Genomic DNA, 26,959 nt, shown 5'->3' on the forward strand with positions numbered 1-26,959 from the left:
ATAATAGTTGTATGCTTTTTTATACAATAACAATATGGTCATATAAGAAAAATGCTGCTCCAACTTTATTGGCCAATAATTCTCAAATGGAATTAAATAAAACAAATTCTGTTTGATGATTTTTGTGAGGCTTGGTCTAAAGATGTTATGTTGTGAATTTGGTGGATTTTTGATTATTTTTGTAGCCTGTGAATCTTTTTATCATGTTTGGCTTTAATATGAAATTGTGGGAAAAGTAAACATTTTTATGGCATAAGTCCCAGGTTTTACAGATGCATCTGATTCTAGAGATTAATATTATGAAAGAATTCTGAGTCCAGGTCAATCTGGTGAGAAATAAGCCTAATTCATGATTTTTTACAATAGCGCCACCTTTGGGTGCAGTACCACAAATTTGGGTTTATGGGTAGTGGGGCTTATTGGTAACCATATCTGAAAATTTCAAGAGTTTCTGACTTATGGTATAGGCTGCAGTATGACTTTTACCAAATTTGAGGGAAAAAAAAACATTACAGAAACAATATGGGAACAAGCAGCTTCGCTGCTCGGACCCCTAATAAAAAAGCCTTGCTCTGGGTCCTACAGCTATCTTAGATTCCCTTTTCTTGTTAGTTTGGAAATGTATTTGTGCAAAACACTTCCATAATTCGTAATTGCTGCATGCTAACAGACAAGGAGGCCATCATTCATATACAGCTCTATTCATGTGTTCATTGGAGGTTGGACGTCAGAGGCCGTCTGAATAAGCAGGTTAGACAAGCTCAAGTCCTCATGTTTCTGAAACATACATTGCAGATGTAGTAAATGTATTAACACCATTTCCTACAGCACAACTCATCTGTACAGCACAAGCTTGTCATGCTTTTAGGATTGAATAAACCTTTGTGTTTATGTACAGAATGAATGTATTGCTTTGCCTAATCTAATATCCTACTGTACAGAGTCCTAGAAGGAGATGGCAGCCCTTTTCCAACTGGAAATAAAAGACCTGCTTGGTTATTTAAGCTCTCAGAAGCTACTGGGGAGGGGGGGGGGGGGTAGAGTGTTGTCCAACCATGTCTCAAGCTCATCAATGATGGAGCACTTTTGTCAAGTAACACATCCTCACGGCATATGAAAGGACCGATGCCAGGGGAACACATTTTGTTTACTGCCAACAGAAGCAGATGTTTTTATTCACATTTTGCTTTTACATTTGGAATAGAATCATAACACTCATGAGTTTTAATCATACATAAACTCCACTCCAACTCCATGTTTTCTGAATTGGCTCATGGCGTGTGTGAACAGCATTTGAGCGAATGTACAATCTTGTTGGCTTTTTTTCAAACCGCTTTGTTTGGGTTTCTTTACAATAATTGAATTACATGTAGAACATTTGACTGAACATCCTGTGGAATGTAACGCGGGGTTGGCGGTAGAATCCAGAACAGGTCTACAGGGAACAGCAGCATAACAGGGACTTCTACAAGGCTCCTGGACCAGGATCAAGGCCTCTAGGAGGTTCCTGTAGCTCTTAGCTTGGACAACAGCATCTCGTTCTTGCGACACTCCTGTTGAAAGGCAACAACGTTCATCAGCTCACTTTAAGTGCAGGCCAATGTGTACAGTCCAACTACCTCTTTGTGTTGATGTGAATCAAGTCAATCTGTATGTCCCTTAATAACAGTGAGTCTCAAAGGGTTTCACAGAACCCCTAACCCCTCTGCAGTGAGTCTGCTCACCTCCTTGAAGTCCTTGACGGTCTTGAAGTAGAGTCTCTGTTTGTCCAGCAGCTCCAGGTGGTCATCGTTCAGCTGGTCGCGCCGCATCTTGTTCTCCTGCTTCTTCTTCTCCATCTGAGGAACAAGGTACACACAACACACACACACAACACACACACACAAACACACAATACACTTTATGAGGTTTTCTAACATTAATATGAGTTCCCCTAGCCTGCCTATGGTCCCCCAGTGGCTAAAACTTGCGTCCGGTGTAAAACGAGCACTAGGTATCCTGCTCGCTTTTGAAAAAATGGAAGCTCAAGTGCGCTGATTTGGGATGTGGCCCCATATGTCGTCATAAGGGGCCAAGCAACCTGCAGTTTCTCTGCCTTGCCCGCCCAGAGAATTTGGCCCGCCAATGAGACAATGAGCTAAGACCTTGCGAGCGCCACATGTATGTGTGTGTGTGTGTGTGTGTGTGAGATTACACACACTGTAATGCAAGTGTTGTACACTTCTTTGTTATTAGATAACCGTTCTGCTGTTGGTGTTATGGCGCATAAAACGTTGGTTCTCTGACGTCTCTCGTATTTCCACAATGAGACTGTAGTGGGGGTTATCTCAGCCATCGTTGAGGCCTGCTACCCGCTGCCGTGAGGCACCACCACCGCGAAGCATCACCGCCCGGCAGCGGGCAGCTGGCAGCCGGCAGCCGGCAGCGGGCGGTTCAGTCTACTTCAGATTGATGTGGAAGTGGAAGAACCAGAGACGTCGGACAACCCGACGCAGTCGTTTGTGATCGATAATATCGTCTGGAGGCGCACACAGCTTTTGGCCGTGATCATATGTATTACATGATATGTAAGCCTATTAGGCTATATGATTTTATTTAGATATAGAGCTCGAGGACTGTAACGCAAGTGTTGTAGGCCTACACTTCTTTATTTGGATAACCGTTCTGCTGTTGGTGTTATGGCGCATAACACGTCAGACTCTCGTCTCTGGTATTTCCACAACGAGACTCGTAGTGGGTGTTATCTCAGCCATGGTTGAGAAGGTATTGGGGGAAAGGAACGTAGGCTTTGACCCCCTAAAGTACATGAACCAAGACATGGAGGAGAAAGGGATTGTTGCCCGAGATTGTCTCCCGCTTGAGTTCCGCTTTCCGCTGCCCGCTGCCGAGGGACCACCGCCTCGGCGTTGCCTGCTGCCCGCTGCAGGAGGCGGTGATGCTTAAGCGCAGTCCGCTGCCCGCTGCCAAGGCGGCGAGGCTCCGGCGGGAGAAAATCGCGGTCAACAATCCCTCTCTCCGCCATGTCGTCGTTCAGTCTACTTCAGATTGATGTGGACGTGGAAGAACCAGAGACGTCGGAGAACCCGACGCAGTAGTGAGATCTATAATGTCTTCTGGAGGCGCACACAGCTTTTGGCCGTGATAATATATCTGATATGATATAGATATCTATGTTTAATATATTATTTAGATCTAGAGCTTCAGGACTCCCGAATATTTACAGAACACGGCCAAAGGCTGTGTGCGCCTCGCCATTGTGATACAGCCACTGTCAACAGAGCGCATGGTTCCGTGGCCTCAAGCTGCTCAGGGCAACACCCCCACCCTCCTCCTTGACCCGCCTCTCACCTCCTCATTTGCATTACAGCTACAGACACCAAAACGGCGCGTTTGGGGAAAGCTCAATGTGCGACTGGCTAGTAGCGGCTGTAAGTCTGCACCACGGCTGAATTTCGGGAACGTCCTCAAATACTGTGTTAGGGGCCCACTAAAATCTATATTAAACCATCCATAAAGAAGTATGCCATGGGAACTTTAAGTAATAAAAGAAAAAGGTACAGGAAGAATATATTTTTTTGGGATTCACCTCTACATGCTCTGACTCCCCTGGCGTTGTGTTTCTTTCGTGGGGAGAAATAAGCCAACAGTTCAATGAAGCAGAGGCCCATGTTTCTCACTAGAGTGTGAGTATTTGCACCCTTTTAATGTTCATTTTTACACTGCCAAATAGAACGCAGGTACATTATTTATGTTATTTATGCATTAATAATATCTTAGAGGGGGTACACTAGTTGGCAAAGGTGGGGGTTCTAGAAGGTACAGACCTTGATGCGGTTCTGCTTGATTCCCTCCACTATCTGCTCCATCTGTCTGAGGAACTGCTCCTTAGCGCTGGAGGAGGACATGGCCCTGAAACAGATCCCATCCAAAAGGTTCATTCTCCCTGAATGTGAAACAGCTCTTAATGGAACACCATGGTGTGATGTAAAGACTAAACAATACTCACTGCTGGAAGTTGTCATGAATCGAGTTCAGCAGATTCACCTGCAAAAAACAAATACAGAGGTAAGGCAGTTTGGATATGGAGAACTGGTCCAGGTCTGTATCAGTTCATGGACTGTGAATATTGAACATACAAGTTGATTTGACTTATAGGTTGTTTGATGACATTGATGGGTTCCACAGGGAAACATGAGGGGGTGGGTAAAAGGAGGCGTATATCTGACATGTTAGGTACTGCTGTCTGCCTTGGCTTCGCCACACTCACCTCCTTCTCCAGGTACACCTTCTTGTCGTCTAGCGTGTTGTACAGCGTGAAGAACTGCTTTGTCTCTTTATGGGTTGCAGAGACTAGCAGAGCAGCCAGATAAAAACAAAAACAACAATAACAAGGTTTTCAACATTTCTGTGAGTTTTCCTGCTTGTGTAGTTTCATTCCTCCAGTGCCTTATTTAAAGTGCTCAGAGCAGCAGGACTACCTTGGCTGTACAGCTCTATGAACCTCTTCTGGTACTGCGTCAGCTCCGCCCGGCTCGGCACCTCATCCATCTTCCTCTGCAGGATGGCGATCTCCCGGTTCCTCCGGGCCTGCAGGGGGCAGCGGAGGGCAACGCGATGAATCAGCGCCCTTCCTGTGGATGTATGAAGTGCTAGGGCCCTTCCTCCTCTGGTATGTCTGTAGTCAACAGGCTACATGGGCGGTTTTAAGTATCATGACTTGTTTAATTCCCTTTTATATGTGTTTATCCTAGGAGGATGCCTTTTTGAAAAGGGACTCTAGACCCCTTACTGTTAGTAAACAATAACCTGATGTTGTGGGCGGGGCTTGCGGTGGAGGCAGAAGAGCGTAGAAAACAACGACGCTTACGTTATGTAACGTTGATCTGAATGTGTCCAGCAATGAAACTTACAATTGAAAGCATGGTTGCTTTCCTTAGACAGTCTTCTCGTACCGATTATTACGAAAGTAGTAACAGAAGAATCTTTTGGATAATCATCTAACGTAACATGCTAAATACGGCCAGTTCTATAGTTTATTAGAGCTTATTTTGAATAGAGCAAATTACGTTATCCTAACGTTGAACGGCACTTGGCATGGCAGGATAAAGTTACCTACATCTCATATTTTAAAGTGTTTGTCAAGCATTAACTCAAAGGTTCCATGACATGCCACCAGGTGTGAGTTTCATTAGCCGTTACAAGACGTTTTGAAAATCTGTCTCTTATAACATCACGTGGGCATGTCCACCTAGATGTGTGCTGGATAGATCAGTCTACCAGCCTACCCAATTGACCCTAGCAAACTTTGCTCATCTATCTGTCACACATCTAGGTGGACACGCCCACTTGTGATGTCATAAGAGACCGATTTTCAAAACGGCTTGTAATGGCTAATCACACTCACAGCTGGTGGCATGTCATAGGACCTTTAAATACATAATTTTTGGGTCACGCATTGAGTGTCACTGCGAGAACAAGGAACCCTGGAGCATGTGGAGAGGCATCAAATCTCTGACTGACTACAAACATAAGACCACACTGGTTAGCGAGGACAGGGACCTCCGTAAACCATTTTTTCTCACGCTTTGACAAGCAGCACAGTGGGGTGACAGCGGAGAGTCAGGTGCCAGGGCCAGAGGAGGGACAGACACTCACTCTTCAGCACCACCAGGAGAGGTCCACCTTGAGAAGGATTGACACCAACAAGGCTACTGGCCCTGATGGGGTTTCGGGCCGTATACTGAGGTCATGTGCTGACCAGTTAGCAGGAGTTTTTACAGACATTTTTAACCTCTCCCTGCAACAAGCCGCAGTTCCGACCTGCCTTTAGACCCCTACCATCGTCCCTATCTCCAAAAAATATGCCATTACCTGCCTCAATGAGTATCGCCCAGTCGCACTCACCCCACTAATCATGAAGTGCTTTGAGCGTATGATACAGGCGTACATCAGAGACTGCATCCCTGTGGACCTGGACAGCCACCAGTTTGCCTATAAAGGAAACAGACCCACAGAGGATGCTGTCTCCATCGCACTCCACACAGCCCTTACCCACCTGAAGAACCCAAACACATATGTAAGGATGCTCTTTGTGGATTTCAGCTCTGCCTTCAACACCATAATTCCCCATAAACCGGTCCTCAAACTCATTCATCTTGGTCTCCCCACCTCACTCTGCTCATGGATCCTGGACTTTCTTTCAAACAGATCGAAGAACGTAAGAGTAGGGGATCTCTACACCCTCTTCACCCATGACTGCATACCCATCCATTCATCCAACACCATAATCAAATTGGCTGATGACACCACTGTGGTGGGGCTCATTAGTGACAACAATGAGTGCCATTATAGGCAGGAAGTCCAGCACATGGCAGAGTGGTGTGTGGATAACAACCTGGTCCTAAACACCACCAATACAAACAAGATCATTATGAACTTTAGGAGGTCCAAGAAGACCACGCAGACCCCACTTACCATCAATGGGGAAGAAGTGGAGAGGGTGGACTATGTTCAATTCCTGGGGACTTTCATCATCAGGGACCTAACATGGGCTACTAACATCTCCAATCTTGTAAAGAGGGCCCGGAAGAGGTTCTTCTTTCTACAGAAGCTCAAACAGGCTGGTTTATCCACACAAAAAACACCTTTGTGTTTTGTGTCATTTAGACATTTAAACACTGCTGCTAGAGAGTGCCAAACTGTATTTAGTTGTGTATTACAATGACAAATAAACTCCTTGAATCCTTGAATAATTGCTACATTATCTATGGGCTTAACTCGAGTCATACAATAACTCTCTTCCTCCTGGTACCCCAATCTTTGGACATAATGTGACCAAAACAAACCTTAGTCACAGAGTCTTACCTACAAACAAAGCAGGTGGATATAGCCTGGACATTTGGTGTAACGCACTATTCCTATTTGCCTCCAATTGTTGCTGTGTTTTGCCTCCAGCTTTCGCTGTGAAGTCATCATGATGTTGACTGAATAATTGTCTATTGTTTGTCTCCATTGTGTATCTTGCAGGATTTCAATGATTGCACATACAACCGCAATCATTAAAAATGACTTTGAAAAGTGCTTGATTAAAAAGAGTAGGGACGTTGTCCTTTTTGTAAGATATTATTAGTATTTTGGTGATGAAACACTGAAAGAACAAAGAATACAAGGTTCTGGTTGGATTACCATCAGCAGTCTGATCTTCTGCAGCTTCTCGCGGTCTGAGTTATACTGTTTATCAATCAGCTGGTTCCTCTCCTACAGGAAGAGAGAGAGATTATACACAACGTTCCACTGAGTTTTAAATAGACCAGTCTGCTTGTCTAAGATCAAATCTAAACCATCCCAAACGAGGCTCAACACAGTCTATAATATTGACGGGTATCTTAGTTAAATGTTGATCTATCGTATCCCAGTGAATGAGGTCACCATCTTCTCTTCCGTGTCCTCTCCTGACGCCAGCTTCAGGTCCTCGATGTTCTGCTGCAGGCGAGACATTTCCTCCTGAACAAAATCAAACAGTTCAACTAATTAGTATTAAAATAAAATGTACACATATATTAATCTCAGAATAAAAGGTAAAAACATAAATCATTGGCGATCAGCCTCTCCGTCAGATACTTCTTACGCAGCAAGCTTTTTGAACGGCATCACGCAGTGGACACGTCATGTGGTGTAGAGGCACTCACTCTGCAGTGTGTGCGGAACTCGTGTTCCTGGTTCTTCAGGCGCTCGTTCATCGACACCAAGGCCCTGAGCTGGTCCAGCAGGCTGGGCATGAGCAGAAGAAGAACCTTATCAGGGTTCATCACACACACACCAGTGACAAAAGGACCAGTCCTCACTGGGGAAACATCAAGGATCACTATTGTCAGTGTCGTCAATTCCTGTTTGATATAGATACAGTATAGATATATTATATCTATATACAAGAAAACAAACAAAATATGCTATGACTTTTTATTCCTCTAGATAGTTCTCTTCGATCGTCTACTTGTATATGGATGGTGGATATCAATGAGGACGAATACATATCTTTTCTTTTTTGGGTAGTGGAAAACGTAGACCTCTAGATGAATGGGTAATATACTACACCCAAGTCTGTGAGGTATTGGATCCACACGGTGTGATGGTCCAGTGGGGATAAGGAACCAGGAGACCGGACCTACCTGCTGTCCGCCTGACCCTCCAGCTGCTGCAGCACCTGCAGCTCGCTGTCCAGACGCTCTGTGTGCTCTGTGGCCTGGAAACACAACACACAACTCACTACACAGAGAACCTGGGACTGACTCAAACACAACACACAACACACAGAACCTGGGACTGACTCAAACACAACACACAACTCACGACACACAGAACCTGGGACTGACTCAAACACAACACACAACTCACTACACACAGGACCTGGGACAGACTCAAACACAACGCACAACTCACTACACAGAGAACCTGGGTCTGACTCAAACACAACACACAACTCACTATACAGAGAACCTGGGACTGACTCAAACACAACACAACTCACTACATACACAACCATAGGACCTGGGTCTGACTCAAACACAACACACAACTCACTACACACTAGGGCTGCTCAATTATGGAAAAATTCATAATCACAATTATTTTGGTTGATAATGAAATCACGATTATTTTTGAGTTTGAAAACGTGTTGTATTCATTCAGCATGTCTCTGCCAAAAAAAACTTTGTAACTGAGAACTTTGAAATTTCGCCTTTAAAATAACACAAAATGGTCAAAAAGATGTTCCGATCATAATAATAATATACAGATATGTATCCAGCTATTCTGCCCTTTCTACGAAAGAAAAAAATAAAAAATTGAAAAAATCGATTACGTTGATTTTGTGATCGTTTGATGCTAAAATCGAAATCGCGATCAAATTTCGATTAATAGCCCAGCCCTACTACACACACAACCATAGAACCTGGGGCTGACTCAAACACAGCACACAACTCACTACACACACACAACCATAGAACCTGGGGCTGACTCAAACACAACACACACACAACCATAGAACCTGGGTCTGACTCAAACACAACACACAACTCACTGCACACAGGACCTGGGAGTGACTCAAACACAACACAAAACTCACTACACACAGAACCATAGAACCTGGGTCTGACTCAAACACAACACAACTCACTACACACAGATCCTTGGTCTGACTCAAACACAACACACAACTCACTACACACAGAACCTGGGTCTGACTCAAATACAACACACAACTCACTACACACAGAACCTGGGTCTGACTCAAACACAACACAGAACAACCTGATCTCCATATCTGGAGGTCTTGATATGGACCGCCTCCAGGCTCTGTGGCCTCAGGGTCTGATCCAGGGAGTCTTACCTCTGCCAGTTTGGCCTTGGCCTCTTCCCCGCCTTCCTTCAGCTCGTCATGTTTAGCTTGAAGCTGGAAAACGCACACAGATCGAATGTTTAACTCGTAGCTTAAAATGACCTGGACATGACTGTAGTCAATGCTGATCGACAGTGATTTCATTAATGTTATCAATAAAATCAACTTGTATAAATTATATACTACTATATATGCCAGCACGTACCTCCGTCTTCCTATATATAAACCCCAATCCTAACCCTATTCAATAATGTACAAATGAATAACTTTAATAACATGAACACTATTACCTTAGTTAAAATGAACACCAATGGTAAATCAATTCTACACTGTTAGTTAACTTAATTAACTGCACTAGTCATGTTACCTTGTTAACTAGTGGTTAATAAATGTACCCTTATTGTACAGTGTTACCTGCTCAACCAGGAACTGAACCCCCCCACCCACCTCCCCCTGTTCTTAACGGCCTGGTTCTTCAGCCTGTTAGTTTAGCATGACGACCCCATGCAGTGTGTGCTTGAGGAAGGAGGCTCCTGTGGGCTCGGACCTCCTCCAGCTGCTTGGTCTTCTGCTGGATCTGTTTGTTGAGGGAGGCCAGCAGCCTGCGGTGCTGCTGCAGCGGGCCGAAGCGCTCCGAGCGCTCCTCCGACGACAGCTCCGACTGCTGCGGGCGGACAACGACCAAAGCACGCTTTAGTCATACATAGTCATGCTATTATCCAAACTGATGGCACTATACATGTCAAAGTGTAAAATGTGTTTTGGGTTAACGGTTAAAAGAAGGGGCGTGTTATCCCCATGGTTATGACCCACTCCAACTTTGGGAACCTCTTTTTGCTCCGTTAAGGTGTATGGGCGTTATAATGAGGGATGTTGTTACCGGGTTGCGCCAAAAACAGTGCAGCAGTTTGGGATGAATGGCAAAAACATCAGATTTTACCCCCTTTAGCCTGAATTGGGGACTTATTTCAGTAACCATGATAAAATGGCATAGATTACGATTAGGACAAATGACCACTTTTAAAACAAAAACAAACAGTTTTGGGTTCACTGGATCTTTTGGACTGGTTCACTGAGCTTGAAGTTTTAAGAAGATAACTCAGTATGGGCCCGTACCGTCTTGGCAGTGGTCTCTCGTGAGTGCCCCTGGCACATAAGTAGCAGAATGTTGACTCAACAACTGATTTGCGGGAACTGAAACCATATACATTTACAACTTTTCTTTCTAAATTACAACCAAATGGCATAGATTAGAATGTATAAGATCATCGAAGACATACCAACACATAAAATAACTAATGATTTGGGGTTCACTGTTTAAAGAGCAGGATGGGGCATTTGGCTGAAGGATGATTACTGATAGGGTGTGGACATTGGGAATGGGAATGCCTTAGCCACTACACTCACAAACACAAGAAACCAACACGTGGACATGCTTTCCCCAGAGCGCACATTTACTTCTAGAAGTAGTGAGCAGCAGACCGTGTTATCCATCGTACCTTCTCTGCGTATTCGGAAGCGATCTGTTTGATTTCCTCCGACTGCAGTCCTACGATCTGACCCACAGCACTCGCAGTCAACGTCCCCTGAAATAACAAACGACAAGCACACACCTCTCTGTCAATACACACGTATCGCTCCCTAAAGAGCTCACTCTAGGCATACACATCTCACTCTAAATATTACTGAAGAGCAGAAACCTTTATTTATAAAGCACAATGTATTCATGCAGACCAAAGTCAACACAGTGAGAAGACTTACCTCCCCGGTCGCCATGGCAGCCATGTTGGTCATCAAGGTTTTGATGCGAAGCTGATGGTTTAAAGAAATTAAGATTATACATTCTCAAGTTCTGACTTTATTATTCTAAAGTTAAATGTTTTTCTAATGGTGGGGTTTAAGTAACATGTTTTTGTGTAAGTACTAACCAAGGCTTCTTACATTGCATATCATTTTTCATTGTACTTTATCCATTCTTTATATTTGTTATTCTTTATTTCTGTGATGTTGGTATAATGTCTAATTTATCTAATTGTATTGAATAGAACCCTTAAATTCAGGGACTTTTTAAGACTACTGGATTAAGTTATGGATTTGACTGGCTGGCTTCCTGCCACTGGTGTTGTTGTGTGTTCTCCTGTTATCTGTATTGTTGATGTTCCTGAGACTCAACGGTCTGGTGCCTTGCTGCTGTTGTTCTGTTCTAGGGGTGCAAACGTCTAGTTGAGTAAACGAGTACTCGTCAAGCACTTCATAAACGATTACAAAGACATTGTAATCAAATAACGTTTTGCAGAAATGTTTCTGAAATTGCACAAATACATCGTATATTATGTTGATAAGGAGGTCTTGGGCACAGGATACATCATAAACATTCAAAGGTCATGTGTTGCTGTTATGAAGCTATTTAAATCTAGTCGCTGGCCCAAAGAGGCCGAGTTTCCAGCGCGTACAACAAGGTTCCCAGTAATTGAAAGTGAAACGTATCGGCACATAGCCCTGCTGTGGTAGACTGGGTAGCCCCAGGCCATTCTGCTGGTGATTTGAATTCGCCCTGCAGAAGGGTCTGGAGAGGAGCAATACAGTTCTTTCTGCTTCCGATACGCTTTTGCGGGAGCCAATCACCAAGCTGGCTTTCCCCCCTGGCGCTCTATTGGCTGGTTTAACACAATGACGACAGGGAAGCGACAGCAAACAGCCAAATGCGTACAGAGTCATTTGAACTAGACCTGTTGATCACGCCTCTTGTGCTGAAGAAAATTACAGCAGCCTCCCCAGACCAACGTGCAATCTACGATTGAGCTTGGTCTGGCAATAGCCAGGCTACTGCTCTGGTGGATTTCTGGCATCCCTGTTCTGTGCTGTGCCTGTGATCACTCCTGGGACCGACTGCTTCGACTTGTATGAAGCCCTTCACCTCCTCTGCTGCCTCCAGTTCCTCCTCCTCTGATGTCTCTGTCATCCCAGGGGGCGTGGCCTGTGTACCGGCAGCCAATGAGGCCTTCCGGTCTTCAGCCTGTAGGCGGGGACACAGGGGAGAAATGTCCAGTAAATGGCAGTGGAGGCTGACAGAAAGCTTTAAGCCTGCGCCATGTGTTCTCAATACTTACTTTGTCTTGTTTGGAATGCTTGCTGAAGCCATATCGTCTGAGGAAAGAGGAAACAGAACAATTTAGAAAGGAAACATTAAAATAAGACAGACAAGAAAAATCGACAAGCAACAATTTTATGTTCCAAGACAGAAACATACAAAAAAAAACATGCTACACCACCTACAGCAACACACCACAGGAAACAAAAACACCTTTAACATCTTTAAGCGTCTCTTGGGAAGTGGGTTCAGTAAAACTGAGCTTAACAACAGTCCGTGCAGTGCAACAGCTCAGATGTGAATTCTCAACCAGTGGCAGAATGTCATGGTCATGCTCCTCACAAAAATCACATTCCCAAAATAAAGTGTCCAAATCAACTGGTCAGGCAGATACTTACAGCAGGTTCTCTGATATTCTATCACAGAAGTGGAGAAGGAGAGATGGAGGTGAGAAGCTGACATGAAGGTAAGGTAGGAAAGTGGGCACAATGATATCAGGGCGACCATGAGAGTCCCGAGAGGGACCAGCAATCTGAACCCTACGTGTGTATCCATTGATCTCAAAAACATTCAACACGCCTGTGACTTCACAGTTGTATGTCACAGAATAATGAGCTTGATTGATGTGGGAAAATATGAGGAATATTTAAGATGGCTCTCAGCTGAGGAAGGGTATGTAAAGCAAAAAGGGACCTTGCTTATTGGTCAGTGCTGTGAAGACAGGAAATGATATGGAACCAACATATCGGGAGGTTGAATGAGAGCAGATGGGAGAGAATGAGAGAGCTACAACATATAGGGCCACACACACACACACACACACACACACACACAATCTCACCGGCCGTATTCCAGCAGGGTGGAGTGAACGCGCGACTCCTCATCCTGCAGCTCTCCAGCCTCCACTTGTCTCTTGTACTTCCTCCTTGGTTTGTACACTTCCTGTTCCCCACACACACATCAGGTAGAGGAACCAGTTATTAGCCAATCAGAGGTTGTCCGTTATTTTTTCTTAACATTATTATTATTTCATCAAAATGTTGATGACAAATTATATCATTACATGTGAAATTTTGCAAAGAGTAAACAGGAAATAGATATATCTACATATACATTAAAAATGTCACTTGTTTTTATCAAAGAGCTCCACAACTCACTGATATGTCCAGGACAGCTTTCACTGCTCTGTCCTTCTTCTGGAGAAAGTCTTCATCCTACAGAGAAAGGGGAGGACGCACAGACAGACCAGCAGAGTGAGATAAAGATAGAGTTGATGATGAGTTGGGTGACTAGGTGATCTCCTCTAATAGGTGGTTACCTCTGGGAAGCTGTGGGTCTTGTGGAACTGAGCTATGGAATAGGCTCGGATGGAGTCCCCCATCTCCTCCCTGGTCTCTATAGCTCTCTTCACTAACCACTGCCACAAGGAAACAAGATGGCTGACCAGTAGATCACAGCTCATTTATAACTCATTATCACACAAATAAAAACACTTTATTAACATTGGTATACAAATTATTTGCATTAAATACAAAGATAAAACACAGAATAAAAGAGAGCATGGCACATTGTCTTGTTTATAATTCTTCCTATTGTTAACTACAGTCATATGAAAAAGTTAGGACACCCCCTTTTTTATATTATTAACATATGGTTGTAACTATATAAATAAAACAGAAAAAAAAATTGTTTTAATTATTTGAGTGATGTTATTAATAGCAATGCAATTTTCGTGTGAGGAAATCATCACCATAAGGTGTATTGCTACTTATAACGGCCTTGTATGAGCATCAAATGCACCACTCTAGTGCAAATAGTTAGAACATCGTTAAAGATGACTCTGAAGGAGCCATTAAGTCAGGTTTGCCCTTGATTGAATCACTATGGCGAGATCAAAAATGCTTTCTGAGGCCTTCAAAAAGAAGGTCATAGATGCATACAAATCTGGGAAAGGTTTTTAAAACATCTCCAAGCAACAAGAAATCAGCCATTCCACTGTTCAGTAAATAATTTACAAGTGGAAGACATTCAAATCAACTGTCAACATGCCCGGGTCAGGCCGTCTTAGAAAGTTCAGCCCAAGAGCAGAACGCAAGATGCTTAAAGAAGTCTCAGAAGATCCTGAAATGTCATCACGGGACCTTCAGGTAGCTCTAGCCACAGTTGATGTTAAAGAACATGCATCTGCTACTAGAAAGAGACAGCATAAGTTTGATTTGCATGGGAGGAGGCAAGGAATGATCTTATACATCAAGTGGTGTCTTGGTGTCTTCGATGATCTTATACATTCTTATCTATGCCATTTGGTTGTAATTTAGAAAGAAAAGTTATAAATGTAGAAAAAAAAAAAAAATCAAGGCAAGACTAAAGTTTGCCAGAGAACACATGGACAGAAATACCAGGACGTCTGGAACTATGTGCTTTGGACAGATTAAGCAAAATGATAATGATTTGGGCACAGTAACAGAAGGCATGTTTGGTGCGAAGACAGCATTTGAGCACATGAACCTCATTCCAACTCGGAAGCATGGTGGTGGAGATTGGTTTGGGGCTGTTTTGCTGCAGCAGGGCCTGACATGCTCAACATGATAGAATCCACCATGCATGGGGTCGTCATGCTAAACTAACAGGCTGAAGAACCAGGCCGTTAAGAACCAGAGGGGGCTTGAGGAACATGCGAGTTTCATGATCTGTCAATTGAATTTGGATTTGCATGTGGAGCATGCAACATTACAATGACCCAAAACATTCCAGTAACTCCACCAGGAAATGGACCAAAAGAGAGAGGTTGAGAGTTCTGGAATGGCAGAGTCAAAGCCCGGATTTTAATCCTATCGAGATGCTGTTGGGTGATTTGAAATGGGCTGTGCATGCAAGACACCCCTCAACATCACACAGCTGAAAGAACTCTGCATGGAGGAGTGGGATAAACTATCTCCCAACCAATGTCAGAGACTGATACAGTTACAGGAAACATCTAATTGAGGTCGTTTCAGCCAAAGGGGGCAACCCCACAGGCATAGGGTGTCGTAACTTTTTCCTCAGCAGACATATTTTTTCAACATTATCAGTTTTTTGTTCCATTACATAACCTTCATCTTTTTTTGAATCTATATTATTGAATTAAAATTTTCACGTGAGTGTATTTAATTGTTATGCTTTTATTTCGGTAATATGCTCACATGCCCGTACCTGAATCACTGGGAAAATGTGGATGAAATCCAAGCCCTGGATTTGATGAGGCTCCAGTCGGTGTGGACACTTCATCTTGGGCAGAACAGAAACTATGTTCTCTGTGAGAGCACTTCAGACAGACGTTGAGTGATAGAGAACAGAAAGAGAGAGATTAAGATATTGAGTCATTAATGAGCATGTAGGGCATAGATATCATGCTCAAGGCTGCCTACAAGTAGACCGTGTGGACATGTGGTTTGAACCCAGTTCATCTGATGCATATCTGATTATACATTAATCAAGCACATGTAACCCGTCTTATGTGTAAGACGTAAGCTTTGTTTCTCCACTACACTGTTTCATAAATACAGAGAAACACTCACATTTTCTGGCCAATGGTGGAGTTCTCCTGGAACAGTAGATCTACGTCGATGTCAAAGTTACATGTTGTGATACACCAGGTCATCCCTCCAACCACCTGATAATCAAAATATTTAGTAAGTTTAATACCATGGATTCATTAAAAGTGAAGAGGTTAACGTGATATAAATCTACTTTCTGTTGACGGTGCAATAGGTAGGCCTACATCCCCATAGTGTTAGGTTAGTGTAAGGTTGCTGGACTCAAGTAAAACGGTATGAAAACTTAAGACTTTTGAGGACTGATGGTCAGTTGTATATAGTAGCTAATGCGTCTCCTGCTCTTGGACATGACACGCTGAGTGTTAACAACATAATCCTACCTTGTCAAACGGGGAGAGGCCCTTAATACGGGCCCTGAAGTATCCAGCTGCCAACAGGAGCTCAAGGATCTCAGACAACTTGACATTCTGCTCTTCGTCCTCTCTGGTCTCCACCTGCACGAAATGGACAGATCCAAGCAGGAAACAGTTAACCAGCTGCCACCCAGCCCTGTCACCCAGCTGTCAATGGCAGGGAACATACTGCCAATTCATTTTACATTACATTTTACATTTAGGGGTTTTTGCTGACGCTTTTATCCTAATCGTACAGTCATTCATTCACCCATCACACCCCGACGGCGGTGTCAACCACGCAGGGCTACAACCAGCTCTTCAGTGTGAGGTGTCCTGTTCAGGGACACCTCGACACTCAGCTAGGAGGATTGTATTTAGGAACAATCCTAAATATGAAGTCCTGATTGACAACTATATTATCCCCTGATGTGTTGCATCAGCGAGGTCCCTGTCTGTTGACTTGAAGCGTTTACACAACAGTACCATTCAAACTCATCCCCCTAAAATCGCTACAATATTACACGAATATTATAGTAGGTTAGTTTACCTGAATGAGGTTGCCTTCCTGGTCGTACTGAACTCCTATTTTAGAGCCTGTTCTCGCTCTCTGGAAAACAGACGTGGCCGCCATGTTGGATGGATGCAGAGGGTCACATGACCTGAGCATGTGACAGGCACACGTTTGCAAGAAGAAAAAATCAGGAACAAATTATTACTGATAAAAGAAAAAACAACAAGGCCAACAAGACAAAACAACAACCAAGACAATAGCTCCAAACACAAAATGCTAGACAACCACGAAATGCAAGAAAAACTCGTTTTGGACACGTTTTGATATTTTTTTTTCAAAGTTCATATTCAAAATATATTGCCATTGCTTTCTGCATATACAAAATAACCCAAACCCAATCATTAATACCTGGTTATATTTGATGGGAGTAATGGGGTTAATATATCTTTACCATGGGCATATTAAGATCTGTACAGAGGACGGCGCTCAAACACCGGCAACCAGTGTTGCCAGATTTGGCCAGATTTCCTACCCAATCTGGCAACACTGCTGGCAGCAGAAGGACTTTTGCGACAGTCTGGCTGGAAGTGGGGGAGTTCACGACACCGGATCGATCGCCGGCACACGTGTGTACATGTCTCTGGCGTTGGACCCTCTATGGTGGATTTAACATGGCTAAGATATTGAAGAAGAATAAAGTGAGTACGAAAGGTACCAAGAAAACACTCGACAAAAACACAGGTACTGAGAAGACACCGGAAAAAAGCCCAGCTGTTAAAAGGAGAGAAAGGAAAAGGAAATCTGCTGGAAAACTCAAAGGCACCCTAAAGACCAAAAAACCTCCGATAGAGAAACTTGACTTGGATAATGTCGACGAGGATGAATTGCTCAACGAAGGAGACGAGATCATCCCAAGTGAAGACGAAGGTGGTAGCGATGATGACAGAAAGCATCAAAAGTTGCTGGAAGCCATCAGCGCTCTGGGAGGTAAGAAGAAGAGAAGACTTGCAGAGAGATCTGAAGCAACTATTCAGATCTCTGAGTTCTCTGTTGATGCAAAAGGCGAGGGGGAGAAAATCAACTTGTCCGACCTGATTCAGACCATTGCAAAAACTCCGGCGGTCTCTGCCCAGACAAAATCACACTTAAAGAAACTTAAACTTAAAGAAAAAACGGTAGATTCCCCTCTGACCAAGCCGGAGACGGAAAGAATTCAGAGAAACGTCGCCTTTCAGAAAACTTCCGAGGAGGTATCTCGTTGGCAGAGCATTGTTAAACAGAACCTAAAGGCAGAACAGCTGGTGTTCCCGCTGAACCAGGAAGCCCCGGGTCCCAAACCCTTAGAACAGGTCGTGTGTGGATGGAAAGCCAGAACCCCGCTTGAGCAGGAGATCTTCCGCATGCTGTCCGTCAACAAGCAGCCTATCAACGACCCCATGCTGACCCCCATAGAGGAGGAGTCCCTCAAAGCCATGAGCCTCGAGGACGCCAAGATCCGGCGTGCTGAGCTGCAGAAGGCCAGAGCGCTGCAGTCATATTATGAGGCCAAGGCCCGGCGGGAGCGGAGCATCAAGAGCAAGAAGTACCACAAGGTGCAAAACAAAGCCAAACGTAAAGAATTTGTCAAAAAGTTTGACGAGATGTTGAAGTCTGACCCCGTGAGCGCCCTGGAGGAGCTGCAGAAGCTGGAGCTTGGCAGGATGAAGGAGAGGATGTCCCTCAAGCACCAAAACAGCGGCAAGTGGGCCAAGTCTAAGGCCATCATGGCCAAGTACGACGACGGGGCCCGCAAGGCCATGCAGCAGCAGCTGGAGGTCAACAAGGACCTGACCCAGAAGCTGGCCACCAAGCTCAGCGACGAGGAGGGGGAGGACGACGGGGAAACGTCGGAGCCAGACATGCTTCCTGACTTCGTCAACGAGGTGGAGCCGGGCCAGGACCCCGCCAACCCCTGGATGAGAGGCCAGCTCTCCAAGGACCCGGTCGACCTCACAGAGCCCAATGTGCCGGAGACCTCAGCCGTTGTCCTTATATCTGAGGATGAGGAGGAAGGCCTGGAGGAGACGGAGGAGGAAGGGCTACTCAGAGGGTTTGCGGAGAGGCGCAAGCAGCGGCAGGAGCAAGAGACGGAGAACGAAACAGCGACGAATCGAGACATGGAGGTGATGACGGAGGAGTACAAGGCTGGAGCTGAGAAGGCTGTAGCATCACATGATGCTGATATAGCTGATGATGATGAAGAGGACGACGACGAGGAGCTGTCAAAGTTCACAAACCTGTTACAGGAACTCAAGGACAGCCGCATGGAAGCGGAGGCTTCAGCCATGGTGGCTGAGGTGAGTGAACCCGAGTGCGCTCAGCTGCAGCAGGCCATGTTCAGAATTAAGAGCCTGGAAGACATGGATCTTCTGGACCAGGAAGAACAAGCAGATCCGGCTGAGCCCAACGCTCAGGAGCCTCAGCCTGCCCCTCAGGAGAGCAAGCGAGCGGACAAGAAGAGGAAGCGGAAGCGAGGAATAGACCTCGCCGAGGTCCTCACCAAGGAGGCCACGGTCGTCCACGTCCCACTGGCCCCCACGGCCGTGGAGGGCGCGGAGGGAGCAGCACACGGCCAGGAGGAGCAGAGAGACGTCATCAAAGAGGCCTTCGCGGGGGACGACGTCATCTCTGACTTTCTGAAGGACAAGCGACGAGAGGAGGAAGCTGGGAGACCCAAGGTGGTGGACCTGACCCTGCCCGGCTGGGGAGAGTGGGGGGGCCAAGGGCTCAAGCCCTCAAAAAAGAAGCGCCGGAGGTTCCGGCTAAAGACGGCGCCGCCGCCCCCCAGGAAGGACGGCGGCCTGGCGAGCGTGATCATCTCGGAGAAGCGGGACAGCTCGGTCAGCATGCACCAGGTTGGTGCGCTGCCGCACCCCTTCCTGCTCCCGGAGCAGTTCGAGGTCACCATGCGCGCCCCCATCGGGGCCACCTGGAACACCAGGCAGACGGTAAAGAAGATGACCATGCCCAAGATCGTCACCAAGGTGGGCGCCATCATCCAGCCAATGAGCCGCGACGACCTGCTGAAGCACAGCAGGAAGCAGGAGGAGGAGGGGACCGCCGGAGAGCAGAAGAAGAGAAAAGCACCTCAGAGGAAACGACCGCAGAAACGCCATAAAAAGACTAAGAATTAAGCTTTTTTCTGGCCCTTTGTTATTTTAGCCATGTTTCTTATTTTGAAGGTCACTTTCCAGAGTGTTACTTTAATATGCGCAGCTGGAAGAATACAATTATTCATATAGCTCACCTTCTAGATGCTAAACTCTACAATGTTCATGGGGTAATCTTTTATTCCAGTCGTTATCCACTTCCACAATCGGGTGATTTCAATCCTTGATGTTTATGTGTGATGCGTGTTGATATTGTAAATCTAACGACTGTTTTGCAATCCTTCAGTTTATAGTTATACAGTTTGTGTAATTGATACAAATAAAATTCTCAAGTAAGGTGAACACATTCTTAATAAATTCCTTGCTGGAGTTTAAGTACAGTGATCTGTTTTTCATTGAATGTATACCTATTATTAAATCCACATATTACTAAATTATTAATATTTTAGGAGAACATTATAATGTGGAACTGTATATAATTTTTCAAAGCAAAGTTACTTAACTCTATATGGTAACAGAATCCAATAATTTAATGCACAGTTGAAGTGGTTATGTTGTGTTGGCTTAATGCCACCTGCAGAGGGTTAAGGGATGTGCAGAGGGGTAAAAAGAGGGGAAATAATGCATTTAGAATAGTGAGCAATTATACATAAACTATTCCAGTAATTTATGTAAACGTCTTTCATATAAATTTAGTTATTTTGAATTTTAAATAACGTCCATAACATACATGCAACAAATAAGGTCATGGGTTCATCCAGGTGTATGGAGAAACGTTTTATTTAACCACCAGGAGCGCTATTGTGCGGCTCATGCTTTGAGACATTTGGATCCCCGCTGCGGACCGACAATGTGAGATGAAGAGAACGCCTGCCTATAGAAACGAGGATAACTAGAAGGTATCACAACCATTTAGTCTATTTTTAATTAATATAAAATTGTCTATCTTTATATCCATAATTGGATTATAATTAATCAACCTAATATAAGTTATTCATGACCAAATCGTTCGGTGTAAATATTAGGGTCACTGGCTAAAGTTAAGTATGAAGTACATATCCACTGACTTAAATTTCTTTGAATACTTTGAAGCCATTATGGGGCTTCAATCCAACTTGTAGGCCTGTTGTGCACTTAGGCTAATTGTTTTTTATGCAACGTTTAATTTCAAATATAGCCTAGATCACGCTACACTGCTAAGGTTTTAACATACTAACTTTCTTATTACATTCTACACATTCTGTCAACGTGACAGCAAACAGTAGCTGATGCATAACAGCACAAGGTACCTCCCTCTAGCTCAGAGGGTTAATATTCCACTAGCGTGCATGTCTATAGAGATGAAAGGTGAACTCCACACAGATAGTAGCTGAGGCAGCGTGTCTATGATGCTTGCAGAGGGACCGTGCTATTTCTTACCATTACATACGTACTCAGAATCCATAACAAGGCAACCATAGAAGACCAGAAAGTCTTAACACCCTGCGGCCTGAAGAGGGGAGGAGAGAGAGAGCGAGGGTGTTGTTTTTGACACACAATCAGTGTCATTTTTAGAAGTTTTTGGTCCACTTCTTTCCTTCGTGCTCTTTCCCTCAAGTGTTGATTGTCAATACATTTGTAAGGCTCGCGCGGCCTTGTCTGAAAGAAAAGCCATTACAGTTGGGTTAAACCTTCACACATGGGTGAGAGTGCATGCGCTGGCACCTGACGTCTCTGTATTTCACGTGATAGACACTCTATTAAAGAGGGGTGCCCATAATGGACTATGCATCAGTGCAGGTAATGGTTGTCAGCTTGAGCGCCCATGAGACAGCGGAGAATTCCATTAGAAAACCTATAGTTAATAAATCATTCACTCTCTGTCTCTCACTCTCTCTCTTCCTCTCTACCTATCACACACTCTCCCTCTATCAACCTCTTGCTCACTCATCATTCTCCCCATCTCTATCTCCCCCTCGTACTCTCTCCGTAACTCTCTCTATTGAACTATCGGGTAATTACTACAGCTTCATACAGCTTTCAACAATGAAAAGAGACCTAGTCCTTGGAACCAACCCCACTATGCCCATTAGATCCCCTCCATCCTCTCGTAGTGCTGACTCCGCCCCACTCCCCCCTCGATGAATGAGGCCCGGCCCCACCGGCCAGCGAGCTGCGGCCGGCTAAATGGACAAGCGCTCCCTCAAGATGGAGCATGTATTTGTGTTCGTGGCGCCCATTTTGCGAGAGCCGGTCAAATATTAGTTCTAGATTGAAGGAAGGGGTTATGCCTATCTAATGGGCTGGTCAGAGAGAGAGAGAAAGAGAGAGAGAGAGAGAGAGAGAGAGAGAGAGAAGGGGGCTATAGCAGTTTCAATGCATATTATGTTAAAGTAGTGGATGTCAAGGCAGGTTAATACACTATATATTTAATATAATGAGTATAATAATATGGCCTTTTAATCCCTGTTAGACTGTACAAAAGGGGTTATACAAATATAATATTGCTTTGAATTGAATGTACACTATATTTTGCCACAGGAAGTAAATCAGCATTATATCCGTTATAGGTCCAGTGTGAAACATTTGTAGATAGTCAGCCTTAATAGTCTTTAAATAAAAGATGTATCCCTTCTTTTACACACAAGGGCAGCTCATCTTCCAGCTCTGTTTGCCTCTTCTGTGTGTTTCTCTTCTGTACAATCCAACAGTCTTTGTAGCGCCACAAACCTTCTGGATAGGACTCAGCCTCCATTCATTCCCTCCTCTAAAACGAACCCCTTTCCTCCCCACCCCTACGCCTGACAGGTGTAAGATTAACTTAGTTAGGTGCTGACCTGCTCATGCGCGGCAAATTAAATTAATGGAACAAATTTCCCTGCTAATTAAGATGAAAATACGTGTCAGTTGTAACCTTGCAGCGCACTAATTATGTACAAATGATTTATCATCTGTTTCGTTCTGAATAGCAATGGCTCACCTCTCCGATAGCCCTGGCTGGCTGTTAAGAGATGGCCGCTGATTAACACTGACAGCTTGCAGCGCTGCGGACGAGAGCCGTGCCGCCCACCAGCCAATGGGGGACCGGCTGGCCTGCCGGCTCCCCTCCCTCCCATTAACCCACATCGAGTGTGCAGCTGAGCGGCGCTGTTCCGCCGCCTGCCGTCTTGTTTTGTTCCCCGCAATGAAAATAAAGTACAACCCAGGGGCTGCCTAGAACTGGCTAGCTCCGAGGAAGGGATCTGTGAGAGAGAGAGAGAGAGAGAGAGAGAGAGAGAGAGAGGGTATGTGTGGTTGCCATGCATGGTATAACATGAGAACAATAATGTATTCTATATATGCTTTGTTTACACACACCCTCAAATGAAACCCATAACATCGAGCAGGACATGTATAACAAAGTGGATCAATCGAGGGGCCTGTATCACACTGACGCCAGCAGGTGGCGCAATAGGTTAAGCCAGTAGCAATCTCCCATGCACAAATTCCTGCGGGCTCCAAATATCAAAACAAACAGGGTTTATAATACAATTACAGCCTAACTGGGCTATTCCATCTTCTTTTCTGGTTCCTTGCGACTACAGATATATTTCAATGGACAGCGGCTCTGATTAGCATTAGAATCAGGGTCCCTCGTGGGGGAGAGAGACACTGGGCGAGCTGTAATCATTGTTCCGCAGGCTGGCTCACCAGGGATATCACTGGCTTCGTCATTATCATTCAATATGCCACACACACACACACACACACACACACACACACACACACACACACACACACACACACACAGACACACACACCCTTCACAGTAAGGCTTCCTCTCCACTTCCACGCCAGAACCCCGGCCATTTGCATTTCCTCCTGGCGGTGCGGACTCCTTGCCAGACAGTGATGAACTGGTGGCGTTGTTGTGGCCAAAAGCACCGGCTTCAGTTTAGCAGAGCTCGGAGATGAGTGGTGTATTTTCTCCCCGCTAACTGCTTTTAAAGAAAGACAAGAGCTCTGTCTCTTTGTCCTCCCCTCGCTCTGTTTTGCTCTATGTCTCATTTTCCCTGGGAGAGAGAGAGAGGGAGAGAGACGAATCCACTGTGATTGTCTGTGAGTGTGCTTCTCTTCACAACACCATGTAAGGCTGTCTAATCCACTCATTAGAGATCATCTGACTTCCCATTAGGGCTGGGGTTCATTACACCAGCGCTTGTAGCGCCAATAATTTGTGTGGTATTTCATTGTTGGGGTAAATGTCAGCGTTTGTACCACAGGGGGACAGAACCCATGCCTGGGCAGGTTCTCCCTTTCTTCTGGAGCGGTGTTTAGCCCCAGCGCTGTGCCAGGCGACACACGGAGCGGCTACAGATGTTAATGCAGCCTCACACGGAGACAGGCAGAGAAAGAGCAAAGAGGAGAGGTCACGTGTTGGAGGTGTTGTTGGGTTCCCCTTATCACACGGTGATCTGTGTCTTTCAGCCGTGAGCATGAAGGTTAACGCGTACGCCTACATATAGAGGTATTTTAATGCTGTTTTTGAAAGAAATAGATCCATTTCCTGACCGTGATCTATAATAAAAAGGAATATATTGTAATAATTTCAGGTCAATGTTTAAATTTCAAGCAAATGTCCTTGAACAGATTATTTGCGTTCGACACAAAAAAGAAGGTAGCAGCCATCTTCTATTGTTGCATCGGCCTGGATTTCTCTCTCTTTCCCCTGTTCACTGGGTCTCTCTCTCTCTCCCCTGTTCACTATGTCTCTCTCTCTCCTTTTCACTGGGTCTCTCTCTCTCCTGTTCACTGGGTCTCTCTCCCCTGTTCACTGGGTCTCCCTCCCCTGTTCACTGGGTCTCTCTCCTCTGTTCACTGGGTCTCTCTCCCCTGTTCACTGGGTCTCTCTCTCTCTCCCCTGTTCACTGGGTCTCTCTCTCTCCTTTTCACTGGGCCTCTCTCCCCTGTTCACATGGTCTCTCTCTCTCCTGTTCACTGAGCCTCTCTCCCCTGTTCACTGGCTCTCTCTCCCCTGTTCACTGGGTCTCTCTCTCTCCCCTGTTCACTGGGTCTCTCTCTCCTGTTCACTTGGTCTCTCTCTCCCCTGTTCACTGTGTCTCTCTCTCCCCTGATTACCAGGTCTCTCTCTCTCCCCTGTTCACTGGGTCTCTCTCCCCTGTTCACTGTGTCTCTCTCTCCTGTTCACTGGGTCTCTCTCTCCTGATTGCCAGGTCTCTCTCCCCTGTTCACTGTGTGTCTCTCTCTTCTGTTCACTAGGTCTCTCTCCCCTGTTCACATGGTCTCTCTCCCCTGTTTACTGGGTCTCTCTCTCTCCTGTTCACTGGGTCTCTCTCCTGTTCACTGGGTCTCTCTCTTTTGATCACTGTGTCTCTCTCTCTCTTCTATTCACTGGTTCTCTCTCTCCTGATTGCCTGGTCTCTCTCCCCTGTCCACATGGTGTCTCTCTCCCCTGTTCACTGGGTCTCTCTCCCCTGTTCACTGGGTCTCTCTCTCTCCTGATTGCCAGGTCTCTCTCTCTCTCTCTCTCTCTCTCTCTCTCTCTCTCTCTCTCCTGTTCACTGGGTCTCTCTCTCCCTTGATTGCTAGTTCTCTCTCCCTGATTGCCAGGTCTCTCTCCCCTGTTCACATGGTCTCTCTCTCCCCTGTTCACATGGGCTCTCTCTCCCCTGTTCACTGGGTCTCTCTCTCTCCTGATTGCCAGGTCTCTCTCTCTCTCTCTCTCTCTCTCTCTCTCTCCTGTTCACTGGGTCTCTCTCTCCCTTGATTGCTAGGTCTCTCTCCCTGATTGCCAGGTCTCTCTCCCCTGTTCACATGGGCTCTCTCTCCCCTGTTCACATGGTCTCTCTCTCCTCTGTTCACTGGGTCTCTCTCTCTCCTGATTGCCAGGTCTCTCTCCCCTGTTTCTGCTCCATAAGTGACAGGAGGCAGCAGGGACACGCCTTCCTCTGCACCATAGCTACTCAGAGACTGGTGGATGCAGCGACGCGGGGGAGGGGTTAGAGGTTAATTACAGACAACGGTGAGGTCAGGGGGCCTATTATTTAGGGAGCTGAGACCTGCAACGGTCCAATGGGGATGACATTTATGAGGGGGAGCAACCACTACACCCTCCTGGCTGCAGCCCCCCCGCCCTCCAGAACCATCACTCACCTCCCTTGCATGGAGCAGGCAGGGGGAGTCACACGCAGACCCCAGCCATCTGATAATGAAAAGACCCTTAACGTTGGGCGCTGGCTGGATGATGAATGGTATCTCTGGCTCTCCTCAGCCAGTGTCAGGGGGCCTCCAAATAGCCCCTGACGACTAATTGAAAGACCCCATATCCTCCATTTACCCAAAAGGCTTCCTTTATCACTCTAATTATTGAGGGTAAAGGATGGCCTCAGGGGGATTATGGGTAGAACCACAAGTAGGCTCCGCTGAGTCAGCCTATTATTCAAACAACATGTCATAATGATTGTAAATGACTGCCTTGTCTGGAAATTACACTTGTTGTAATTATTCAGTGTGATATATGTATTCATTCGAGTATCCAACAGAATGCTTTGTGATGGAGCTATATTTTGGTTGGATTCAATTTTTGTATTGTTATTTGAAAGTAATTGAATGTATTGTTTTGTGGGGTTGCTTACCATGCTAAGCACTATGTACTGCCGTTTTGCACAAAAAGCGCTTCTTAAGGTTTGATAAATTGGTGGTTTCTTCAGGCTTAAATGACCACCAAGCAGGTGTCGTGTGCTGGCACAGCTAGTGCCCAAATAGCTGTTGGATCCTCACAGCTCCTCCGAGGCCTGTGGTTGAGTCTGTTCCATGTCACTAGTGCTGGGGGTGGTGTGTATTGTAGAGGCCTGCAGGGAAAGCCATGTGGGGTAAACACAGTACTGGCATGTGTGACCAG

The 26,959-nt window shown here is 45.4% G+C and overlaps 2 protein-coding genes across 2 annotated transcripts; one reads left to right on the forward strand and one right to left on the reverse strand.

Moving 5' to 3' along the window:
* Positions 1 to 1,190: 1,190 nt before the first annotated feature.
* On the reverse strand, positions 1,191 to 17,086 carry ccdc93 (CCC complex scaffolding subunit CCDC93; the record flags this gene model as incomplete). The annotated part of the gene is made up of 23 exons (XM_079732034.1): positions 1,191 to 1,553; positions 1,725 to 1,838; positions 3,825 to 3,909; positions 4,007 to 4,044; positions 4,268 to 4,350; positions 4,479 to 4,587; positions 7,186 to 7,257; positions 7,429 to 7,503; positions 7,689 to 7,770; positions 8,169 to 8,242; positions 9,389 to 9,451; positions 9,945 to 10,061; positions 10,897 to 10,983; positions 11,159 to 11,209; positions 12,315 to 12,413; positions 12,508 to 12,544; positions 13,330 to 13,430; positions 13,646 to 13,702; positions 13,807 to 13,905; positions 15,681 to 15,792; positions 16,046 to 16,140; positions 16,405 to 16,518; positions 16,967 to 17,086. 23 exons carry the CDS (start codon positions 17,084 to 17,086, stop codon positions 1,497 to 1,499), a joined length of 1,941 nt encoding a protein of 646 aa, XP_079588160.1. The 3' UTR covers positions 1,191 to 1,496.
* Positions 17,087 to 17,574: 488 nt separating this feature from the next.
* Positions 17,575 to 20,361, forward strand: LOC307073277 (U3 small nucleolar RNA-associated protein 14 homolog A). Its single transcript, XM_079732981.1, has one exon. It carries the CDS (start codon positions 17,602 to 17,604, stop codon positions 20,101 to 20,103), a length of 2,502 nt encoding a protein of 833 aa, XP_079589107.1. The 5' UTR covers positions 17,575 to 17,601; the 3' UTR covers positions 20,104 to 20,361.
* Positions 20,362 to 26,959: the final 6,598 nt, after the last annotated feature.

This window comes from Pollachius pollachius (genome assembly GCF_949987615.1).
Source record: "Pollachius pollachius genome assembly, chromosome: 3".
NCBI classification, from domain to species: Eukaryota; Metazoa; Chordata; class Actinopteri; order Gadiformes; family Gadidae; genus Pollachius; species Pollachius pollachius.

Excerpts from the sequence above, each read along its gene's own strand:
- LOC307073277 (XM_079732981.1), top strand. The coding sequence starts at position 17,602 with ATGGCTAAGATATTGAAGAAGAATAAAGTGAGTACGAAAGGTACCAAG.